Source organism: Mirounga angustirostris, unplaced genomic scaffold, assembly GCF_029215605.1.
Source record: "Mirounga angustirostris isolate CCGP_5_RB_7025 unplaced genomic scaffold, mMirAng1.0.hap1 SCAF_5, whole genome shotgun sequence".
In the NCBI taxonomy this organism is placed as follows: Eukaryota; Metazoa; Chordata; class Mammalia; order Carnivora; family Phocidae; genus Mirounga; species Mirounga angustirostris.
The window spans coordinates 138324640-138349247 of NW_026991713.1; the positions used below are offsets into that span (position 1 = coordinate 138324640).

The 24608-nt window shown below is 53.7% G+C and overlaps 1 protein-coding gene across 1 annotated transcript in view; it reads left to right on the plus strand.

The window, feature by feature from the left end:
- ADARB2 (adenosine deaminase RNA specific B2 (inactive)) overlaps positions 1-24608 on the plus strand; it is a 126545-nt gene that overhangs the window by 70655 nt on the left and 31282 nt on the right. The window contains exons 4-6 of the mRNA XM_045870362.1: positions 4228-4342; positions 17109-17277; positions 18242-18393. Of these exons, the coding sequence (XP_045726318.1) occupies positions 4228-4342; positions 17109-17277; positions 18242-18393 (436 nt within the window). The remainder of the gene's footprint in view (positions 1-4227; positions 4343-17108; positions 17278-18241; positions 18394-24608) is intronic.

Consider the following 24608-nt stretch of genomic DNA (forward strand, 5'->3'; position numbering starts at 1 on the left):
CCGAGATATGGAAGCAGCCCAGATGTCCATCGACAGATGATTGGATAAAGAAGATGTGGTGTATATACAATGGACTATTACTCAGCCATAAAAAAGAAAGAAATCTTGCCATTTGCAACAACACGGATGGAGCTAGAGGGTATTATATGGAGTTAAATAAGTCAGAAAGACAAATACCATATGATTTCACTCATATGTGGAATTGAAGAAAAAAACAAAGAAAAAAGTGACAAAACAAGAAACAGACTCTTAGCTCTAGAGAACACACTGCTGTTCACTAGCAGGGAGGTGGTGGGGGATGGGAGACAGGTGAGGGGGATTAAAAGTACACTTATCATCATGAGTACTGAGGCACGCACAGAACTGTTGAATGTTGTACACCTGAAACTAATATCTAATATAACAGTATAGGTTAATCATACTTCAATTTTAAGAAATGTTATTGGAGGAGCAAAAGACAGGAGTCCGCCCGCGAGGCGCTTCAGACCTTGGGGAAGCCAGAAGAAGGTGCGGGCAGCCCCTGGAAGCCCATCCTAGCAATAAAATGCATGGAACCAGCCACCTGCAGGTGCCGCCAGCAGGAAGGTAGGTCCAGCACGTAGGTCCCCAGCGGAATAGCGGCTTGACACTCCGCTGACCGCCAGCATGCTGCAGAGCTAGCCGGAGGGCGGACGGCGAAGCTCATCCCCTGACCTGAGCACTGGACGTCTGCAGAAGGAAAGACCCTAGGCCCACCACTCCATCAAGGTCCCTCTCAGCCGTCAGCTCTGCTCACGCCTTTCTGGACCCCTGTGCCTGGATGGGAGCCCTCGGCCCACGCCCAGGTCAGAGCCCCCCTTCCCAGCCAGGCAGGTGATGCTTGGCTGCATCTTGCTGCTGGTCCTGCAAGAACAGGGCTCAAAGGCTCCTGCTCCGAAAGTAGTGCTCACCGAGGCGCCACAGAGCCTGCAGACCCCGGGACCCCTGTTCTCACCAGCCTCGCTCCCTGCTCGCGTGCCTTCAGTCGGAGCTCAGCCCCCGTGCCCACCAGCATCCATCTGAAGGCGGGACTTGATAAAACCTTCCCTTGGTGGTGGGGGGCCAAGGGCGCCAGGGACACTACCAGTCCCGTGCCCACACCTGCTACTGTTCGAGGGACAGATGCAAATGAAGAAGTCGGGCTCATCCAAGACATACAGAATTTACCCAAATTCACACTCCTGTGGAAAACCGTCGCCCTCTGGGTTACAGCACGAGTGTGGAAGGTGTTGATGACAAGGTGAAGTGGTCTGCAGATGGCCCCAAAAAGGCATGCCGTGGCCTGCCCCAGAGCCTGCGCCTGGGGCCATGCAGCTGTGACACGAAGGATCTGAGATCAGGGTGGCCCTGAATCCAGTGACAGGCGTCTTTGGAGGAGGCAGACACGGGAGGGACGCCTGCAGCCCCCACAGGCTGGAGGAGGAAGGAAGGACCCTCCACTGGAGCCATGGGAGGGAGACAAGCCCTCACCACCTTGACCTCCGGCTGCTGTCTCCAGAGGGGACAGATTTCTGTGGTTCTAAGCCAGACCGCTGGTGGTCACTGGTTCTGGCCACCCAAGGACACCCATACACCATGTGCCTGGGACACATGCCCACTCTCTCTGGACCTCTGTCCCCAGGTCACAAAGGACAGGACAGCCTCCAACCCCAAGCCAACCCCAGGATGGACTACACAGCTCCCAGCAGAGGTGAGGCACCTCACCCAGCAGCCTGGGTTCCTGCAGGGGCCCAGCCGGGGGAGACCCCCCGCAGCACACACGTCCCAGGCCCAGCAGGCCCAACGGAGGGCCCCTCGCCACCTGCCAGGCCCGAATCGTCACACCCGTATGGCGCCCAGCACTATGGGTTTCGGGAGCCGCCACGGCAGCAGGCCCCCCACAGGACAGAGGAGACAGGAGCCAACACCTCGGTGTTGTTCCGCGCAGGTTTCCAGAGTCTGGGATGCAGGCCTGTTTCCATATGAATAGGTGTTACTGCCCGTGAGTGTGATTTTTTTTAAAAAAACTGTCTATTTGTCTTTTGCATCTTTATTGAGACCTGTTCTTATCTGTAGCACAATATCCGGACACCTGGCGGGAAAGTGAAGCTCCATCCCATCCCGAAATGAACCACGTGCCCCCCTCATGGATAACCACATGAGGATGCAGCTAGTGTCTGCAGCGACCAGGGAAATGATAATTAGTAATGATGATGATGATGAAAGAACAGGCACCGTTTCTGAGCACTGACGAAACACGGGGCAGCATGCTAAGCATTTCAGATACATTAATGCATTTAATCCTCACGAAAGCACCGTCAGATGGAAATTAAGAGGATTACCTTATAAATCAGAAAGATGGGCCCATGCAATTCACACCAGATCTCTCTGTCTCCAACGCCCATGAAGGGCGCTGCCACCCAGCCTGCCTCCTCCAGCAGAGAAGGGACACGTCCACCATGGGGCCAGGTGGGAGGGAGGAAGACACCAAGAAAACCACATTCCTGGGCCACACTGCCTTAGTCATTGCCGATGAGCTGCTTTAATAAGGACACAGGTCACACTAGGAAAATTCAACAAGTGTGCACATGCACGGGTGTATACCACACGTGTGCCTGCATCTCTCTGTGTGTACACACGTGTGCACGTGCGTGTGTGGGTGTGTACTGCACATGTGTGCCTGCATCTCTGAGTGTGTACACATGTGTGCACGTGCGTGTGTGGGTGTGTACCGCACATGTGTGCCTGCATCTGTGTGTGTGCACATGCATGTGTGGGTGTATACCACACGCGTGTGCCTGCATCTCTGAGTGTGTGTACGCGTGCATGGGTGTGTACCACGCATGTGTGCCTGCATCTCTGAGTGTGTACACATGTGTGCACGTGTGGGGGGTGTGTACCACACACGTGTGCCTGCATCTGTGTGTGTGCACATGTGTGTGCACATGCATGTGTGGGTGTGTACCACACGCATGTGCCTGCATCTCTGAGTGTGTGTATGCGTGCATGGGTGTGTACCACGCATGTGTGCCTGCATCTGTGTGTGCACATGTGTGTGCACATGCATGTGTGGGTGTGTACCACACGCATGTGCCTGCATCTCTGAGTGTGTACACGCATGCATGGGTGTGTACCACGCATGTGTGCCTGCATCTCTGAGTGTGTACACATGTGTGCACGTGCGTGTGTGGGTGTGTACCGCACACGTGTGCCTGCATCTGTGTGTGCACATGTGTGTGCACATGCATGTGTGGGTGTGTACCACACGCATGTGCCTGCATCTCTGAGTGTGTGTACACGTGCATGGGTGTGTACCACGCATGTGTGCCTGCATCTCTGAGAGTGTGTGCACACGTGTGCGTGTACATGTGCATGGGTGTGTACGACGCATGTGTGCCTGCATCTCTGAGTGCATGTGTACATGTGCATTATCTCTGGCTGCACTGTGTGCATGTGTAAACCAGTGTGCATGTGTGTCTGTGAGTGCACATGTGCACATACGTGTGTGCACTGTGCCTGCATCTCATGAGTGCACTTGTGAGTGCCTGTGCATGTGTGCAGAAAGTAAGGGGGGAGACTGTGGGGTGAGCACAGGGAACAGCTCGGCCAGGAAGTACTTGAGACTGTGGGGTATTTTTTTTTAAATCTTTTTTTTTAATTTTTTAATTTATTTATTTGAGAGAGAGAGAGAGAGAGAGAGAAACAGCATGAGAGGGGATAGGGTCAGAGGGAGAAGCAAGCTCCCCGCTGAGCCGGGAGCCCGATGTGGGACTCGATCCCAGGACTCCGGGATCATGACCTAAGCCGAAGGCAGTCGCTTAACCAACTGAGCCACCCAGGCGCCCGACTGTGGGGTATTTTTACCTTGGTTCTCCCACACTGAGAAGCCAGGGAGCCGAGTGTCCGGGGTGTGCAAGCCCCCTGCTGCTCAGGATTCTCTCACACAAGTGCTCCCCGAACGAGAGCTGCAGGCTGGCCCCTCCACGAGGCAGGGGAGGGCAAGAGTGGCTGTGGCCTCCCACGGGCAGGCTCTGCTCAGGCGCGGGGCCAGGCCAGGGCTCCCCACTCAGAACCAAGGCCTGCCATGGGTCTCCATAGGGCCGTGGGTTTTCGGGACAGTGCACACGGTGGCCTCCGGATGCCGCACATGGGGACATGGCTCGGAGGAGGGGGGAGGCCAGGATGCCACCGGCTCAGCCGTCAAAGAGGCCTGGTGCTTGTGTCTTTCAGGAATTCGCAGACTCCGTGTCCCAGCTGGTCACGCAGAAGTTCCACGAGCTGACTGTGGGCCTGGCGTCCGCGCACGCCCGCCACAAAGCACTGGCAGGAATCGTCATGACCACAGGTAATGCCTCTCATTTTCCCTGTGGGATCCCATCCGCAAGGACAGGAGATTTAGTGTCTGCCTGACCTTGGGAACCAGACGAGTCTCTCTTCCACACGAAGATGTGAAAAAGAAAAACAACAATAGGACCCAGAGAGCTCAGTGCCGATTCTAGATGATCAGCAAAAGCATGCTGACACCTCCTCAGACCGGCTCTGCCCGCATGCCTCGACTCCCACAAAGAAGGGCCGCGTGAGGACCTGGCCCGTGTCTTCCCTGTTAGGCTCCCCGCCTCGTGGTTGAGAACACCGTGCACTGTTGATGTTGGTACAGCTGGAACCCAAGGTCAGGCCAGGCCACAGATTAGTCGCCTCAGGCAGGGGTGAGGAGGCTGCCTGCGTGCACCTCGCACTTCCCCGCGGCACCTGCATTTCCTCCGTGCACAGGGGGCGGCCTGTGGCAGGGAGTCTGAGCCCCCACTGGGGTGCAAACCACCCCCTGAGCCCCATCACGGGAGACGGTGGGCACTCCTTCCGCCAAGCGGTTCACAGACGTGGAACCCCATCCCACACATGGGGCAGGATGGGAGGGGGACGTCCAGACCACAGGGAAGGTTGTGGCCTCGGACAGCCAGGGTGGGAGACACAAGGGTTAACTTCCAGCAATCAGTTTTTGGTGAAAACATCTATTAATGGTAACTAACCAGTTGGTCATTTGAACTGTGTACTCTTTCTGATTCCAGAGTTGGGCATGAGTTGGTCATGACCTACTCAAAATGATGCTTGCAGAAATAACTGGCTTTGGGTTAAGTTTCACAAAGAGGATTTGCGTGTGTAGACAAAGACCATCTACATGATGACCAAACATATGTATGTTGAAAATCAGTTAAAAACCAGAGAGTCGGCATATTTTTCCTACCATTCTAGCCCTGAGGGCCCCTCAGGTTCTGCCAAGCGCAGGACGCTGGGGGAGGGGCAGAGCCACTCAGGACCCCAGGGCTTTAGCGCAAGGGGATATATTGCTCAACCTTTCCATTATGGGCATCTTAGTAAAACAGAATGAAAAATGCCTCCCCTGCTGTAATTGGGGAAGGAGAATGGGGCGTATAAAGTGCTCTGAAAGGTAACGATGACTTTATGAGGACAATGTGCTAAGGCAAAGGCAATTCTGTTTCGTCAGTGACACCACTGTATCCGGGGCCGGCATTCTGCCCAAGCTGCCGACACTTGCCCTTCCATATATTCAAATGTCTGCCTCCGTGTAGAAAGTGAAATATTCTAAATTGAGGGCTAAGGGTCCACCTCAGTCAAGAGCATTCCCGCTGGACCTGGCATTCCTTTCTCCGGCAGCCAGCAGCCGTGGACCGGATGCATCTACATGTGGGGCACCATTCTGCACACCCAAGGGGGTGACAAGAAAAGACACAGCCTCCACTTCAGGATACGGTCTAGGGAACCGTGACAGATGGTGCTGGCCAAGGACAATTGCTTGGGTTTGACTCCCAGCTCTACCTGCAACTAGCCATGTGACTTTAGGTCAATCTGCCTCTTGGCAACTCAGAGGGAGGGAAGGATGGAAGGAAGGAAGGAAGGAAGGAAGGAAGGAAGGAAGGAAGGAAGGAAGGAAGGAAGGAAGGAAGGAAGGAAGGAAGGGAGGGAGGGAGGGAGGGAGGAAGGAAGGAAGAGGAGGAGGAGGGAGAGAGGAAGGGAGGAAGGGAGGAGGGAAGAAAGGATACAAGGAAGGAAGAAGAAGGGAGGAAAGAGGGAAGGAAGGAAGAGAAGAAGGAAGAGATGAAGGAAGGAGGGAGGGGAGGAGGAGGGAGAGAGGAAGGGAGAGAGGGAGGGAGGAAGGAAGGGAGGGAGGGAGGAAGGAAGGAAGGAAGAGAGGAAGGAAGAAGGAAGGAAGAGGAGGAGGAGGGAGAAAGGAAAGGAGGAAGGAAGGGAGGAGCATAGAAGGTGAAAGGGAGGGACCTGTGTCTCACCTCCATTGGGCTCTATTCCCAACCCCAGCGCTTAGGTCGCTATGGTCTGCTGAGTAGTTTTTCCAGGATTTCCCAGCTCTGGAGCTGATTGTCCAATATCTTCCCACTTTTCTGGAAAACTCAATTCCAGGAAGTCTTGAAAGCTACTCTCAGACCTCCCTTGGAAAACAGTAACATTTTACAAAGACTCATGGGAAAATGGCGAGTGAATACGCTGGTTTTTGTGCAGGCAATTTACCTACGTGAACTGAATTTATTCTATGAAGTGAGACTGTACACGAATTAGTGACTATAAACACTGAGGAATAAAGTGCTGAAACTTGCCTTCTTGTTATAAAGAGAAAGTTTCATAAACACACTGATTAACAAGAGATTAGGGAGATGTGTGCAAAATCACTGGTAGAAATATTTTGTAAAAACCATTTACTTAAAGTTGCTGTGACACCTGACCTTCCTTCTAGCTCAGGTGTTTAAGCAAATGCGCAGGAACCTCCAAGAGGGAAGGATGCTCTTACTTACTTACAAAGTTACAAACGTGTGTGGATTCTGAAGGAAAACCTGATTGCGATGCCTCCCATTTCCAGGTGGGACACCAGCTCGTCCACATCACTCAGCGCCTGCAGGTGCTTTCCCCTGATGAGGCCGTAGGACAAATCGGTAGCAGAGACATTTGCTTACGGATAGAACAGTTCTTACTGTTACCCAAATAGCGCAGTATCTGGTAAAAACTCAAGCAGAAGGGAGCTCGGGAAGGGACACGGCGTTCTCCTACCGGCCCGGTAGTGAAGCTGGCACTGATCACTTTCCTTTTGGGTCCTCGTGACTCCAAACACTATATTTGTTCTGTATTTCCATTTTTTTCAATTCTGAATATTGATTTGCGCTGGTAAAATCTGACGCTTTTTGCTTTTTCATGATCGTGTTTGTAACATTCATGGGTTCAGGTAACATGCTTACACTTCTCTTCCTTATGCTGTCAAGCGGAGAGCGCGCCGTCGGCCCCCTGGCCGGCCTGGCGAGCCGCCTCGTCTCACTACGCGCATATTTTTGTGTTACGGTAACTAGCGCTTACAGCCTCTTCTATGCCGTACTTCAGCCTTCCATCCTCTGTCCGGTGAGCCTAAATGTTGGAAAGCATTACACGGCCTCGCGCGGTCAGGACGCGGTAGGGGCCACTGCCGAGCGCAGGCTGAGCCGCGGTTCCTGTGCTGTCCCTGCACCATGTCCCTACAGCGCCAGGGGCCGCGCTCGTACATTCTCACTCCTGCCACCACTCACTCAAAGCCGCCTCACATTTAGGGTTGACCCACATTTGTTGCTAGACCTCCTCAGAGAGCCTCTGAAGTCTTTTGTGTGCTTTCCGGGTGCTCTGCTTTCTCTTCTTTCACTGAAAGGAAGGAAGTGCTTCTGGCACGCCTGCTGGCCAACGAGTCCCCATGTCTGCGGACAGGCCCACGCCCTTCCCTGGGCCCCAGCCGCACCCCAGCACCAGCCTCTCCGCTTTCTCCTCCCTTCTCCCAGCCTGACAGATGCAACCTCAAGAAACACCGTCAAAACGTGTGGGGACAGAAACCGGGCATGCTCGCTCACAGGCCGCATGCCGACCACACTCTCAAGCTCCTGCAGCAGCTTTGCTTGGGGAGAATTCTGCGCTTGACATTATTTTCCCTGCACATCTTGGGGGGGATTTTTCTATTATCTCTTACCTAATGTTTCTAACCAGATACATCTGGCTGACGTCTCTGCCGGATCGCCCTGCCCTGCCTACGGAGGGGAAAGGCCCTTTTTTGTAAACTGAATGTTCTATAATTTCATAAGAATGTGTGTAGGCGTGAGCCACGCACCTGCTCTGATTTATTTAAGCTGTTTATTTCTGTACTTTTTCTCATATTATTTCTTTGATAAATTCCTTCCTTTACACACATTTTCGTCCAATTTTCAGTATTCTGACCGGATCCTCGGTCTCTTCCCATTCCTGGTGCATCTACCCATTTCCTCTGTGTCCTTGGGCCCTTCTGAAACTTCCCTGACAGCTCTTCAAATGCCCGCTGCTTCTTAATTTCTGCAATGTGTATCACTCAAGACATCTCTCTTGTTCTCAGGTTCCTCCTCTCGTTTTATAGATGTGACGCTCCTCACAGGTTCCTGGGGAGCCTCAGCAGCTGAGCCTCCTCTGTTCTCGGACTGTGCTTCCTCTGATCAAGCCGGCTTTGTTTATAGTCAGTCTTTCTCTTTTATCCTGCTTGTGGCTTCCATACTTGTGAATATTCACATTTGTGAGAAAAATACCAACTCTACTCTCGCAGCGCAGCTCCAGTTTCCCCTGTAACTGGGTCTCTCTCCCCAGTGGAAGGCAGGATACATATAAGCACAAGCCTCCTCGTCGACCCAGGTGGGTCGGGGACCAGCCAACAGTCCTTAATTAAAAGTCACCTGGTGAGCCCGCCCTTGGTGGCTGCTGGCTCAGCGCCTGCTTTCTCTGGGCCCGCCCTGCAGGTGCTTGCTCCCTCTCGATGGCACCTCCGTACGATGCCGGGATTTCATCCTGTCCCTCCACACCCTCCGGAATCCTTCCGGCCTGTGGATCCCACAGGAGGAAAAGCAATGTGTTGCTCCCTCTGCCCTCCTCAGCCAGAAACCTGGACATTGTTTAGCCAAGCTGTCAAGCGATGGCTCTGTCTTCTCCTTTGTTAAGAAATCCTGGTGCTTCCATGGGAAAGTGACTCTTGAAGGAGCTATTAATAATGATGATTTTCACTTGATATGCAAATTTATAATGTTGATAGCACTTTTGCATACACTAATCAAGTTAATTGCTACAACCCTGAGAAGTGGGAGATGCAGGAATCTTAATTACAGCTTTTAAGAAATACAGACAAGGAGATGAAGGGGCTAGGTGCCTTTTCTTGAGTCACGGGAAGGCGGGCGGAGCCAGGAGGTGGGCAGTGGACTCCGCAACCCTGCTGAAGGGCCCCTACACACGTGCACGAGGCTTGGTGCTGAGATGCATGCTCTTCACCTCGCTTCTAAGCTTATTAAGTAAATGACCAGAAGAAAGACTTCCCTGGTGCGTATTTTCAGAAGTTTATGTTCCAGCCTGTCTTTGCTAGCCTGGTCTGCAAAACACATTCAGAAGCTGTGGCTCTAACAAACACCCTTCCTAAGCTGGTGGGCAGCTCTACGCACACCCCACGAATGCCTGGGACATATGACTGCCCAGCAAAAACGCACATCTCTTGAAGACAGGATGGGGAAGAAAACAGCCTACAAAGCCGAACTTCATGAAAACAGCCCAGAACAGCTCCATTCAGGATGGCAGACTCTTGTGGACAAAGCGGGCTGTCCTGTCTTATAGGGAAAATCTCAAAGTCCCAAGTAACAACATGAGACACGTGTTCTGCTATGCTTCAGAGCTTTTTGCTCTGAACCTAAAACGACCCCATGGGGTGAAGAAATCTGCTTCTGCGCTGTCCGAGCCATGCTCTGCCTGAGTCAGGGGTCAGCCACGGCGCCACACCAGGTAAGGCAGCCCTGGTAAAGTCCTGACAGCTGGACCACAGCCAGCGCCTCTCTTCCGAGCGCATGAGGGGCCTGGTGAGGCCCCTCAGCAAAGGGGACTCCTGCAGATGCATGCAGATCCCCAAACCCTTTCTTCCCGGTGTCTCCCTTGAGTGACTGGCAATTACTTTGATCATAAAAAAAAAAGTGGGTCTTTCCATTTACACCCAGGAGGGCATGGGGAAGATGGGTAAAGACCGTAAGCAGAGCCTTGAGCAGGGATGGGAGACAGTGAACAGTCACCTGGATTTCAGAGGGTTGGTCCTGGAAGACGCTGCAAGGTACAGAGCCTCATGAGCGGGAGGAAGGTTCAGGCCCATCGACACTCACGGGGGCCGACTTCCTGCACAACAAGGAGCAGGACGGAGAGCAATTCCCAGTCTTCGGTTTAAAGGGTTAGGTCTAAACCACGAGCTGCAGGATGTATTTTACTCCTGACCTTCATGTTGCATGAATGCCGACTTGTTATACTCAACACCCTCCTAACATGGAGAGGGAAGGAAGATCCATCGCTGAGCGGACATGGCTTGTCTAGAGATCATGGCAGCTGACCCCAGAGTTACACCTGCGTGGCCCCCAAGGGGAGCCAGCTGAGGAGGGGCAGCGGCCTGACCTGGGCCAGCCCTCCTGCAACACCAGAGGCCCCTCCTCAGCGAGCAGGTGCACAAGGAAACACACAAAACAGGGAGGAAGACAGCACCCCTGCCACATCCCTGCAGGAGCGCGGGCCCCACCTACGGTGTCCAGGGACTTCTGCGCTCTTCATACGGGGACATCGTAAGCTGGCATTTAACTGCCCAAAAGATTTCACCAGGGGAAGAAAATCAAACACTGCCCTTGGGTGGTGGAGGTTTAACAACCGTGTTCTACATGGAGCAAACATGAAGCTGTTTATTTCTGTACTTTTTCTCATATTATTCTCATATAAAGCTGATGGCCTTGATGCACTCTGGATTTTCAGGTGCATTCCCAGTTCATTCCCGTGCGGCCCAGTGAACCCGATGTTTACGTTTTCCAGAATTCACCGCCGCAGGAGGTAACTGCTCTGTGGGACAGTAGGGGGAGCCACGGGGCTGCTCCTGGACTCCTCTGCACTGGGGCTGGGGGCACCCCATGCCGCGAGACCCAGGGTCTCCCGGACACACAGACCACGGGCCCCGCGTCACACCCAGGGCCTCACAACCACCACGACGGCGTCCCTCTCTCCTGCCACAGGAGCCCGCCCACCGAAGGGCCCTAGTGAGGGTGCGGTTCCTGCACTGACAGTAACAGAGCACTGGGCTTCTGCTGTAATTCCAGCAGCGGGCGCCGCAGGGGAAGTCTGGTTCCAGTACTGACTGCTCGGATAACAGCATTTTTAGCAGATTCGGACTGGCACCCATTACACATGTCACACGATGCTCTCTCATGCCCAACAGCTAGCTAGCGCTAGATTTATCCCCTTGTTCCACATGGGACGGCAGACCAGCTCCCCTGAGCGAAGTCTCGAGTGAATAGCAGGAACAGGGTTATGTGACTCCAGACTTCAGGACATGGCGCGGGTTGCGTCCTGCCTGCCGCTCCCCGGGCAGTGCACAGAACTTGTACGCACACGTACTTCCCTCGTCAAGTCAGAGTACCTGCAGCATTTGAAGAAGACAGCCCTGGGGGACGGCCACTAACCAAGGCCCTGGAGGGAGAGAAATCTGCGTCGAACGTGAAAATGTTTCCCTTCAGTCTTACCCATGTCCCTCCCGGATGAGACATGCCTGAGCTGGCATTTTATGTCCCCTCCAGTCCAAACAAAGGAAATTTAGGACAGAAACAGACCCTGACAAGAGGAAGGAACTGATTCGCAGGAAAAGTCAGATAATCAAACACAGAGTCTGCCCAAGTGAGGAGAGAGGTGAAAGGGCAGGCGCTCTGCAACCCCAGCATGCATGGAAGACACTGCAAGACGTGGTGCAGGATCCTACTGGGGACATCCAAGGAGGGCCGCCATCTCTACGGGAGGCTGTGGAAACCCTACTACTGGGGCCGTGGCACTCAGTGGGTGCAGTGCTAGAAAAAAGGGAGTCAGAACTCATTTCTACACCGCACCCTTGGGCAGTCTGCACACAGGATAAACCCATACTTCTGATATTTGCTTCTTGGACCCTAGCTAGTATATTTACCTACAGTTTTATTTTTAGAAATTTTGTAATCAGAGGTTGCATTGTGAAAATTTCTATTCAAAGGGTTTGAATGGGCTCAGAATTGCTCAGTCCCAGTTAAATAAATAAAAGGACATTCCCAAAGATTGCCTGAAGTTGGGGATGGAGGTGCATGGAGCTGACGAGGGTGATGCAAGCAGCCAGCCAGGGAGACACATTCACTCTGGTCCTGGAGCTCTTCTCGACTGTGTTTGCACACAGGGATCCGGCACCGGTCTCCCCTGGGACACAATGAGGTGTGCTTGCTTGCAATGAGTCGCCAGGACAGTGAACTCCCGGAATTATTTTATGCATCTGAATTTAGCAATTCTTACTGCTTTGAGACTTTTAGTTATAATCAGAAAGGTCTTTCACTCACCAAATTTATGAAGAGATTATCCCATGTTTTCTTCTACTGTGTTTACATCTTTTTGTTGTTGTTGTTTTAATCAACCCAAGTCCACAGTTTGCACTCTTGGTGTTGTACATTCTCTGGGTTTGGACAGATGTATAAGGACATGGACCCAGATTCCAGTGTCACACAGAGCAGCTTCACGGCCCGAACACCTCTGTGCTCCGTCTCTCCACTGCCACCCCGCCCCCGGAAAACCCTCCTCTTTTCCTGTCTCCATAGTTCCGCCTTTCCCAGAATGCCATCCAGCAGCATGGGGCCTTGCCTTATTGGCGTCCTTCACTGAGTGATACGCATCCAAACTTCCTCCATGTCTCTTCATAGTTTAATGGCTCCGTTCTTTTTATCACTGAATAATATTCCATTGTCTGGATGGACCACAGTTCATTTATCCACCACCTGCTGGAGGACATGCTTCTGAGTTTGGGTGATTATGAATAAAGATGCAGCTCTTCATGCTTTTGCATCAACACCTTTGACCCACCTGTTACCTACGCTGGTGCACGGTGCACAGTAAAGATGCAGTTTTGTTTTTCAGAGGGCTCTTCAGTTACTGGATAGCTCTAATGGGCTAGTGTCTCCAGTGTCTCCAACCCACAGGTTTGAGATCTCAGCACCTCTATCCTGCAGTAAATTCCTTTCTGACTTTGGGTCAGTTTCTGGACTTTCTGCTCTGTTCTCCTGTTGGGACTTCCTGCGTCAGAACCATGGCAATTTGCTATTGAGCCCTTATAACCTGCTTGATGTCTATTGGGCTTTGTGCCCTGCTATTGGTCTTCTCTCCCAGAACTTCCTGGGTTACCCACAAAAATCAGCTTGCGTGGTTCAAAAATAAAGGAACAAAACCATACTTTTCAACCAGGTTTGCTTTGTCAAAAACAAAGCCCTTGTGCTGTTCCTACTAGAATCATTGAACCTTATCAATCACCGTGGAGAAGGTTCCAGACATCAAATCTTTCCGTCCAAGAAGGTGCAACATCCATGTGTTCGAGTTTTGTTGGTGTCTTTCGGGGGAGTAAATATTTATTCATTTCTCATCTTGATCGTTTCTTGTTAAACTCATTCCTGTTATCTTGTTTGCTGCAGTAAACGGGGCTGTTTGTCCTTTATAGTTTCTCACTAGCTGCTGTGTGTACGTACGAAAGCTGTTGATTTCTGTATATTAACTTGTACCCTATCACCTTACTGACTCTCTTATTATCTCTAGCAGTATTCCGATTGGATTCTCCAGAGGTTTCCACATCCACAGTCATAGTGCCTTCTGCAGCAACACTGTTCCTTCTCCGTTCCAACTGCTCTATCTCCAATTTCCTTCTCTTGTTGTGCCGGCTAATAGCTTCGGCGAATGTTAAGGAACGGAGTTACCCGGGCATTCCTGCCGTGTTCCTGAGCACGCAGACGTCCCTCTAGTGTTCTAGCATGCCACTGGGGGGGTACGTGTATACACCTGTCATATGTGTGTATACCTCTCTATACATGTGTGTGTGTGTCCCTGTGGGTATACCTCTGTGTGTGTGTGTGTGTGTAACATCACATTGGAAAAATACATCTATTTCGTTTATTGAGTTTTTATCAAAACAGTTGTTGGGCTTTGTCAGATGTCTTCTCAGTGTCTGTAATTATAATCATATTTTTGTACTGCTCTTTAATTGAATTGAATTCACTTTTGCATTTCCATAATAAACCCCCCTTGTGGTGATTACTGTATTGGTCTTTTCCTCCAGTGCTCGGTGGTTAGTATTTGATTTAGAATCTTTGGTATCTATAACTGAGGCTACCTGTTTCCCTTCTGTGCATTCTCAGTCAGGCGGATAGATCAGTAACAGGCATTTCGTGATAAAAACAATCTGAGGCTTTCCTTGTCTTCGTGTGCTCTGGGACACTTTATAAATACCCTTGAAATCAGCCGCTACTTCAAGGTTGGTAGAATTCTCCCACAAAACTGACTGGGCCTGGGGCTTTGCGGGAGGGGGTCTCTGATCACGTTTTCTATTCATTCTACAGAAGTCAGTAGGGCCGTGTTTCCTGGGACCGTTGCTCATGTTGTCCTTCAGCCACATCACGGGACCCCATAACCAGAGTCCCGTGCTGGGTTGCATTTCATGGGGGTCGCTGCAGCCAGGGCCACAGCCGCGCTGGGGGAGGAGCTCCGCACCTGCCCCCAAGCACATGGCGCCTGTGGCCCCTGCATATTCCAGAGTGTTCTACCAGATCAGCCTGAGGCTAGACTCACGACACCTCCTCTTTGACTGGCTTCCTCCCTCATCCTCCCCGTCTCCTTCAAGAACTCAGTGCAACCAGGGACCCCGGCTCCGGCCAGCTTGTCCAGAGCCTGTGCACGCAGTTCCCCCCCTCCTCCCCTCGTCCTAGCGACAGTCTGTGTGCAGACTTATATGGTATTCATCACGCAATACCTTATTTTGTGGACATTTCTGTCTCTGAGCCATCTCCCCAAATTCATGATAAATTCTTTGAAGGATGGGCTGCGTCACATGGCACGATGCTGACAATAGGAGGTGAGACTAACAGAAAGCGAATAAGCAAATAATGCATCTCTTGGGCCTCATAACTGTGCTGAATACGGCAGAGCCCCAAGTCCAGAGGAGCTGAGGATTAATGAAGGGTGAAGGGACAGCAGTTTCTGCTTCTACAGCTCCGATTTCCACAGAATCAAGAGAGGAGCATCAGACCAGCCCTCAGGAGAAATAGTTCTCTGCTGCTAAGTTGTCCTGCACATGCACCAGACATCTGAATATTGAAAAACTGCAAGGAAACAATTATAAATGTTACTTCCCATTACTCTAAATACCTGCTTTAATTAAGCTGGAATCTGCAAAGCACAGAGCAGTGTATAACCACCTCTTACTCGTACGGTGTTTGGGCCAGAGGTCAATAAGGTCCCTTGGGCTGGACTCTCAGTGTTTACAGGGGGCCCCAGGACAGTGCAGGGCGAGCTTGGGGCAGGAATCCCAAGCTCCAGTCCTTTCCTCCATGCCCAGACTCCAGGTATAAGCCGGCTGCAGTCATCTTCCCCCTCACAGGACAAAGAATAAACTGAGATCGTGGTGTTCTGGGGTATCCTTAAACACACCACATTTTAGAGTCATGAGTCTGGGGTTCGTTCTGAAGGTTTCTTTGGTTTCATTTGTCTTCCATTCTTGCAGAGAATATTGTTTTTGTTGACGAGATTCCTTGGACCGTGGTCAGAATGAGCGCCGTCCGGTGACACGTAAATCATGGGGCCTCCACTGTGTGAAGGACCCATCAGCTCTTGGCCTCAGCGCGGGTCCGCGGTGGGAAAGGGGAACTTGCGGGCCAGGGCGGGGGGGCATGCCCAGGCAGCAGTGAACACCGCCCCATTTGATGGCTAGGAACCTGGGCGCAGAGAAAGGGTCAGAAAACCACCCCATTAGTTTGTCTGACCTCAAAACTCTCTGCTCTTACATATATAAAGAGCATTCAAAAATCACAATAGCTCTGCGCACTCTGTGAGTTTATCTCTTCCGTGGGTCACATGGGACAGCCACAAGCTAACACAAGCCTGGCTTCCTAGTTCTCCCCTCAGCCCGGGGAAGACGGCTGTCCGGGGCTCGCAGGGCCTGGGAAAGGGCTGTGCGGACCCTGACGGGAGAGGAGGAAGGAGCTGTGCGGGCTGGGATGGAGCCCCTGCTTTTTGGCTCCCACCTGTGCTGCCACTCTTTAGGGAAAACAGAAAGCCTCGTGGCGCTGAATCAGAACAGCACACGTTTTCACTGCAGTCTGTGACGGGCACTGTCGTGCATGGGCCTTAAGTTTCAGGAAGCAGAATCCGCAGCATAGGCCAGGACCAGGGGGGCTCCCACTTCTGTGCTGGGTCTGGGGAGGGGGCAGCCCGAGCAGACAACCCCGGCCCCCTTCCATGAGATGCACCTCTGCCGAGGGACGCACCGGGGCCGGGCACTGTGCCGCACATGAGTGCCGGTGGTCCTGCTGTCCGGCCAGCTCGCCTTCAGGGCCCTCCGGCCCTGAGGCCCAGACTGCTGAGCCTGTGACACAGGCATCTACATGTCCTGCAGGCCCTGAGCCTCGACTTCCCCTGAGCTGGGGACGTGCTCCAGCTTCGAGGCAAAGGGGTAGAGGGCCCAGGGCTGGGGGACATGGAGACGGGCCTGCTCAAAGGACCCAGATGTAGGTTTAGCTCCTGTCCATGGTCCCAGGTGTCTTGTCTCAAGTCCCAAGTGGCGACTCCGGGGTAGACGTGCATGGGGACAGGGACTGGCCCAGGGGCCTGTTCTCACGGGAGTCCCCGCCTGGCTCAGGCCTCCACCCCCGTCCTGCCTGCACACGGCATGCTTCCATCGGCAAATCTTTCTAAGATACAACTCTCTTCCCACGGGACAAGAGGGCGGTGGTCACAGGATTTTCGGGGTTCGTCCCGGCGGTCATAGCCCGGTCGGGCTCAGGGCTCTGCTCCCCACTTTCAGAACCACAGCCTGACATCCAGCAGCCCGCCAGGTCTCCCCCACCCGGTGGGCACTGCACTGCTCCTGCTGGTGTGTTTGGTGGCAGGCTGCGCCTCTCGCCATGTTCACCGGCGCACGTCGAGTCTCCCGGTGTAGGAGGGCAGGGGTCTCGGGGGTTGGTGGGGGAGAGCAGACTCACTCCCACGCCTCCTCTGTCCCCCAGGCTTGGACGTCAGGCAGGCGCAGGTCATCGTCCTGTCGTCAGGGACCAAGTGCATCAGCGGCGAGCACATCAGTGACCAGGGGCTGGTGGTCAACGACTGCCACGCGGAGACCGTAGCCAGGAGAGCACTGGTCCACTTCCTGTACACCCAGCTAGAGCTGCACCTGAGGTAGGCCGCCACCGGGGGCAGCTGGGCCCGGACGCCCGAGCTCGGGATGCAGGCTGCTCCCGGCTTGTATAGGATGGCGCCCACAGGGCAGGCCCAGGGCGCACGGGCAGACCCCATCCAAGTGAGGCTCCGTTCCCTCAGCTAACTCTGCGTGAGCCCCGTGGCCAGCAGCCCCCCGGCACGCAGGCCTCCATCAGCTCCGGGCCCGCCGAGGGTGCCGGGAACGGGGTGTGGGTCTCCCAGACGTGCCCAATGGTTTTCTCTCCTCAACACCCAACTCACAGCTCCAGGCTGATGTGTACCATGGTGTGGGGCCCGGGAGCAGAGCAGGGAGGCAAACAGGCTGGGGGTGTGCCTCGGGGTTTCCCAGGGGGAATGTCTGCACCGCTGCCCGTGTGGTCTCAGGACCCAGCGACAGAACCCATCACCAATGGGGCAGAACGGGGACAGCAACGAGCAGCCGGAAGCCTGTACGCGGCCGACACAGCCTCCTGCCCTCGGGCTGGGCCTTCCAAGGGCAGAGGCCTGGGCCCATCACAGGCTGGGGAACAGGTGCACCACCCTGGGTCATGGCAGGTGCAGGAATAAAGGGGGTCCCTCCAGGCGCTGGAGGCCAAGCCCTCCCCACTTTTAAAGCCGCTCCTCTGACTCCTCTGCACACAGAGCCGTGAGCCCCATGAGGCTTTATGATGCAGAGAGGGGGGTAGCATCACTGAGGGGGCTGGCTCCACAACAGAGGGGCCCGAGACGCGACATTCCAGGGCGTTGGGGCCCGGCCAGGTCTCCTTGCCCCGTGTCACTGCCGCCTGCCCCAGACGTGGTCCTGCGGGGAGAAAGCACCATGCAGGGGGCAACGAGAAAAATACGAGGAAATAAGACACAAAACCACGCAAAGCCATGGGCCCGGTGGGCGCCTTTCTGGTCAGTTCATAACAGGTGACCAGGACCCTCTCTTTGACCCTAGCAAGCGGCGGGAGGACTCAGAGCACTCGATATTCGAGCGGTCCAAGGATGGCGGCTACCGGCTAAGGGACAACGTGCTGTTCCATCTCTACGTGAGCACATCCCCCTGCGGAGACGCCAGGCTCCACTCACCCTACGAGATCACCACAGACCGTAAGCCACAACCCCTCTCCTCTGCCGGCCCCGTGCCAGGCCATATGTGCTGGCCACGCGTGCGTACATGCCCTGGATGCCTCTGTGGCAGTCAGGAGGGTCCTCCCCCCGAAGCCCTAGTGTGAATGCCCAGATCAGAGAGAGCAGAGTCGCTCCCCTTCATGTCAATCGGTCAGCAGCCCACACACCCTGGTCTGTAGAAGAGAGGGCAGGAGAATGGGACGGGAGTTACACGAAGTGCGAGCAAGTCCAAGCGGCTTTGCTCACCTTTGTTTGCAACTTTGTGGAGACTAATGCTGAGCTTGGTTATTTATGTATAACAAAGCCAGGGGTAGGTGTTGCCCCAGGGTGATGAACTCCCATGCGGAGTGCTGGGCAGGACCTGCCCTCTTGGGGGTTTGGGCAGAGCAGGTGTAAACGACAGTGCCCACCCAACATACGGGTCCAATGACATTAGCATCTCCAGGAAGAAGGGTTGAGCTGCTCCAGAGTGCCATTAAACTATCCCTGATATGATGTGTGCATACAACACATACCGTGCATGCATGCACACCACACACATGCACACATACATGCACACACAGACCCGTCCCAGAAGCATGTGTGCATACAACACATACCATGCATGCATGCACACCACACACATGCGCACATACGTGCACACACGCAGACCTGTCCCGGAAGCATGTGTGCATACAACACATACCATGCATGTGCACCACACACATGCACACATACGTGCACACATACATGCACACACATGCACACACAGACCCATCCCAGAAGCATGTGTGCATACAACACATACCATGCATGTGCACCACACACATGCACACATACGTGCACACACATGCAGACCCATCCCCGAAGCATTGTGCATACAACACATACCGTGCGTGCGTGTGCACCACACATACACACACACATGTACGCACAAACACACACGCAGACCCATCCCAGAAGCAGCACCAAGCAAACCATCTGAGGTAGGCAGTGAAACCGAGCATGTATATAATGCGGGGTCTGGTCCCAGTGAAGATGCTGACTCATCCCAGGAAACCTACAGCAGACGAGACACATGCAGGGAAGGTTTATTTTTGGCCTCTGATTCCCCCCCATGGAAGGCCGCATTTGTGTTCTAATTACCAGTGGAAGGAAAGGGAAGCACTTTCCGAACCCCTGCTGCTCCAGGCACTGATGAGGTAAAGAAGGTGCAGGGAAAACAGCCCTTTTAAAAATCCTACATGTAGTTAACTTAGTCTATTTCTCTAACACGGTTGCAGCCTGGCCCAGAAAAATCCATCCTCCTTCCTGCCACCTTTGCTCCAAGACTACGGCTCTCCCCTCTGGAGTAACGTTTTCCTCACTGTCTTCCTCTGCAGCCGCTGGGGTGCATTATAACCAGCAGGCATTTCTTCCTCACAATCTGGGGGCTGGACATCCCAGATCCAGACGCCCGCAGGTCTGGTGAGAGCCACAGCCTGGTTCTTGGGCAGCGTCTTCTGTGCCCTCACTGGGGGAAGGGGCGAGGGGGGCTCCCTGGCGTCTCCTTCACAAGAGCACGAATCCCATCGGGGGACCCCACCTCCTGACACGGTCCCCTAGGGTTGGGGCTTCAACACGGGAGTTTTTGAGGGACCCAAACACTCGGTCCATAGCCACACCCTGTGGAAAGTAAGTGGCAGAATCAAATCAAATTGAGAGTCAAGGGAAGGGCACCCATTAACTACCAGGGGCCTTTCAGGGAGCCGCCCCAGGAGAGAGGGAGGGCTGGGACGGCCTGGCAGGTGACGGCAGGTGCATCCGCCCTCAAGGGTCACGCAGGGCACTCCTTCACCGTCACGTAGTCTCAGAAAGAGAAGGAAGGAGAAACAACATGAAACGGATTCATTTTTCTTGGAGTGTTCATCAGGCTGAATCTACAAGAACCAACTTCCCATATGAAATTGTGAAATGTGGCCCATTAGACAGCTGCTTAGAACTGTCTTTCCATTTTCTCTCGGAAGATTGGGCATCATGAAGACCCGGCCCAGGAGGCCTCAGGTCTGGGAGGAAAGGTCTGGCAGAACGTTTGGGGCCAGCCCTAATTTACCTCATTTACCGGCTTCCTCCTGAGGACAGGACGGCTGAGTGAGGACGGCCTGAGCCCCGCCGCGTCTCCAGAGAGGCAGTTCTGGCTCATTGGGCCCGCGCCTCTGTGCATCCGGCACCCACGGCGGCCTCCCTGGCCCCCGATTCCAACTTGCAAAGCCAGTGGTTTAGAAAAACACACAAACACATCCTCAGATGCACCCTGGGGGCTCACTTCCCGACACAGATGTCTTTTATTTCATGGTGCTTTTAAGAAGTGGCAGGTGCTGCTAGGGCAAACAAAATAAAGTGTTTTCCTCCCATTTTTACTGCAGCTATGCCAGGCAAAGTGACATGCTGCTCCCGGGTTATTTAGCCTGCTGTCCCTGGCACCCGGGAGGGGGCTCTCGGCGAGTCTGTACTCAGACTCACCTCCGGGAGCCACACACCACCTCCCCTTATTCGCCAGGAAGGGTAAGAACACCACACTGCCCTCTGCGGGGAGGGCCTCCCAGAGAACCTGTGTGTTCTTCACGGGCCCAGGAGGGCTTGGACACTCAGGAAGGACTCCCGCTTTAGAGAGAAGGCACTGCCACCGAGGGGGGCTCTGTGTGTCACGCCCCCCCCCATGGTACAGGTCTTTGCTTTGGAAGGATGGCACATGGGGGGACTGGGACCTCTGCGCCCCCAGGAAGCACAGGCCTGCGGGCCCGTCTGCTCCCAGAGGTCAGGGCGTCTGCGTCCTCCAAGTAACCTTGGAGAAACCCTGCCTGCCTGCCACAAGCCTGGCTCCACGCTCCTAAATGGAGCTCCCTGAACGCAGCCCCAGAGGTCCACAGAGGCACGTCCACCCCTGCAGCCAGCAGGCGCCCCAGTTCGGGAGCCACGACCTCCCCGGGTCCTGCACACCACCCAGCATAGCCCCTGCGGGGTGCCCATTGTGTCCGCTCCTCTGTTCTCAGCCTCCTCTGCTCTGCACAGCCCACGTGCGCCACGGCTCTGCTCTCCACCCCCCCACACACAAGGACACCCGTGCGAAGAAGCACACCCTCCACAGGCGTGTGATGCAGCAGATCTGTAGTCAGGCCTCCGACAGACTGCGTGCAGCGGAGAAAGGAGATCCCGTGCAGGGGTCTAGACCATCCCTACAGCCCGCGTCACACACCGCAGGGAACAGTATCTGACCTGGCGTTTCTAAGAGCAAACGCCTGACTGCCCACCAGCTGCGGAGAGACAGTGGCCGTCCACCAGGGACCTCTGGCCCCAGCTGTCCCGGCGCTCGAAAGGCTCCCCGACTTCCCTGACCCCACACTCCCTATGGCCTGGTCCGTGTCTAAGAGACCACAGAGCGCGGTGCTGTGAACCAGCCTCACCTCCCTTGGATGCCTGTGGCTCAAGAAATTCTAAATTCCCCCGCTTTATTTGTTTCCTCAAAAATACTCATCTAGATAGATAGTAGTTCTTCCTCCCTGGAGTCTTTCACAATGAAATCAAAACCAATTGGTCTGAGAAGTTGGGGGGTGTTGCCCGTCAGCAGGCAAGCGCTCCACTGGGCTGTCTCCGAACCTGCCTCATCTATCAGGATCCGCCGGGAAGTCTCCACAGACGCAGTTCCCTGCTGCCTGCTCTGCCAGAGATTCTGATGTGTTGAGAGTACACTGGGCTACTCTTAAAACTTCCCCAGTGATTCTGAGAATCTGATATGTTTCAAGCTACTGGATTCAAAACCCCCCAAACAGTCTCCTGCCCAGATTGGGTGTGTATCTCCTGGCAGGATAGCAGGAGTCTGGTCCGGTGTCTGCAGGGCCAGGCAGGCTCGGGGGACAGGTGTACAAGGCTCTTACCGGGGGGGACGAGCTGTCCCATGAAGGTCCTTGGTCTTGGCAACCAGAAGCAGCTCCATTCATTCCAGGAGGCCGGACCAACAAGGATGATGCCACGTCCTGAGTGGCTCTGGGCAGGCCTGGGCTGGCCCCAGACTGCTCTGAGGGGAACCTCCATGGAAGAGAGCCCTGACAAGACTCAGGGCACGTCACTGTGGCTGAACAACCACTGTCCTCCTTCTGACTCACCAGCATCCTTAACGCAAATGCCACTTTCGTGGTGTGTCTTTGAAACAACCTGAGAAATTCAGTTCTTACTGCCATTTTCCAAGATTTAACAGTGTAGTTAAAATTCTCCCCTCTACCTTCCCCCACGTGCCACGAGAAGGAGCATATGATGTCGTAGCTTACGAACACGTGCTAAATGCCTCCTACATTCTAGGCCAACTCCGTTCATTGTGCATTAGGGAAGTTCAAGAGATTGGACCAGAACCACAAAGCCAAGTCTGAAGCACGCGTCCTGACAGCCCCGTCTTCAGGTCTGCCTACTGAGTCCCTGATGCTGGCACAGGATGCGAAGGTCTGTGCACCGCGGGAGCAGGTGTCCAGACGGCCTCCAAGCTCCCACCGCCGCCGCCGCCGCCGCCGCCGCCACGTCCCACAGGACGCACGGGACGGATGCTGTAGACATCATGACAGGAAACAGCGGGGCGCATCACAGGTGTTCCCTGCGGGGTGCACACACCTTCTGAAGACGGTCTGGAAATTAAAAGTTTATCTGGTGCTCAGACAGACTGTCTGTCTTCCGTTCTGAGGCCTTTCCTCCCATTCCCGGCTCTCCTTCCCTACAGCAATCGTGGCAGCCATGTATCACTCCTCAGACACAGCTGTGCTCCCTCGGTGGACGCCAGCAATTGCCGTTTTTGTCCACCCGCTTCTGATTCTGTCCTAAAAATAAAATATTCACCTGAACAACCCTGTAAAGCATATGACCACCCTTCCTGTCTCTTCACACCTGTCTTCAAAGGTCTCAGACTGATAAACACTACAATGATGAGTCTGGGGACATGGAATACTAGCAGATTAGAATATTCTCCTGGATTTGGGAGGATTTATATGCACTCGGCATATTTCAATGTCTCAGACCCACTGCAGCTTGTGTGGACTCAGTCCTCTGCGGCCTCTGGCTGGACCGGTGTTTGTGCTACTTCAAGTGCCAACTTCAGCTCCCTCCCACCTCTCACAATTAGGCAAGGGAGAGCCGAGGACATGGGCTCCACCGATCACCCGCACTCAGAACACCGCCCCCACCGGACTGATCACGCTCATCGGGGAGCATGCTAAGGAAGGCAGCCTGAGAAGTAGCACCTCCAAAAATAAACAAGTTTCAGGAGCGCCTCATGCACCTGGCTCTTCAGGCAAAATTAATCCACCTGAAAACTTTGAGTTAACTCCTACAGACCGGTTGTTAATTCAAGCCAGGACTCCCTGTTGTCATGGAGTCTACTTCATGGAAAGTTAGTTGTGCAGAAGCAGTGGGTAGGAATTTAGAAAAGCCTTACAAGGTAACAGGCAACTTCCAGGTCTGAAAAATGACATGATAGTTGAAGCACCAGGAGAACAAAAAGGATGCCATAATTAATAGAAAGAGAGGGCAAAACGTACCATATTCCCTGAGAAAATATCCCCCACATAGAACGGCAAGTCCCTGACACTGGCAAACTGTGGGAACTGAGGTGTACTGGTCCTCCACTCTCCCAGTGCTGAGGTTGATGAGACCAGTAAGACCCCACCTGGACAGTGTAAAAAGTCGGGTCCAATCAAAGGTTTATTCAAGGGTTTTTGAGTCATATGAACTATTTTATGTTCATTGTATCATCTTCACCATCATCACTATCACCATCATCACCATCACCACCACCTCCATCACCATCAGTACCACCACCATCATCACCATCTTCACCACCATCATCATCACCACCACCCTCATCACCATCATCACCACCATCACCATTATCACCACCATCACCACCAGCATCACCATCATCACCAGCACCATCAACATCATCATCTTCATCATTATTGTCACCATCGTCCTCATGACCATCATCATCACCACCATCACCATCATCACCACCAGCATCACCATCATCACCAGCACCATCAAATTCATCATCTTCATCATTGTCACCATCGTCCTCATGACCATCATCACCATCACCACCACCTCCATCACCATCAGCACCACCACCATCATCACCATCTTCACCACCATCATCATCACCACCACCCTCATCACCATCATCACCACCATCACCATCA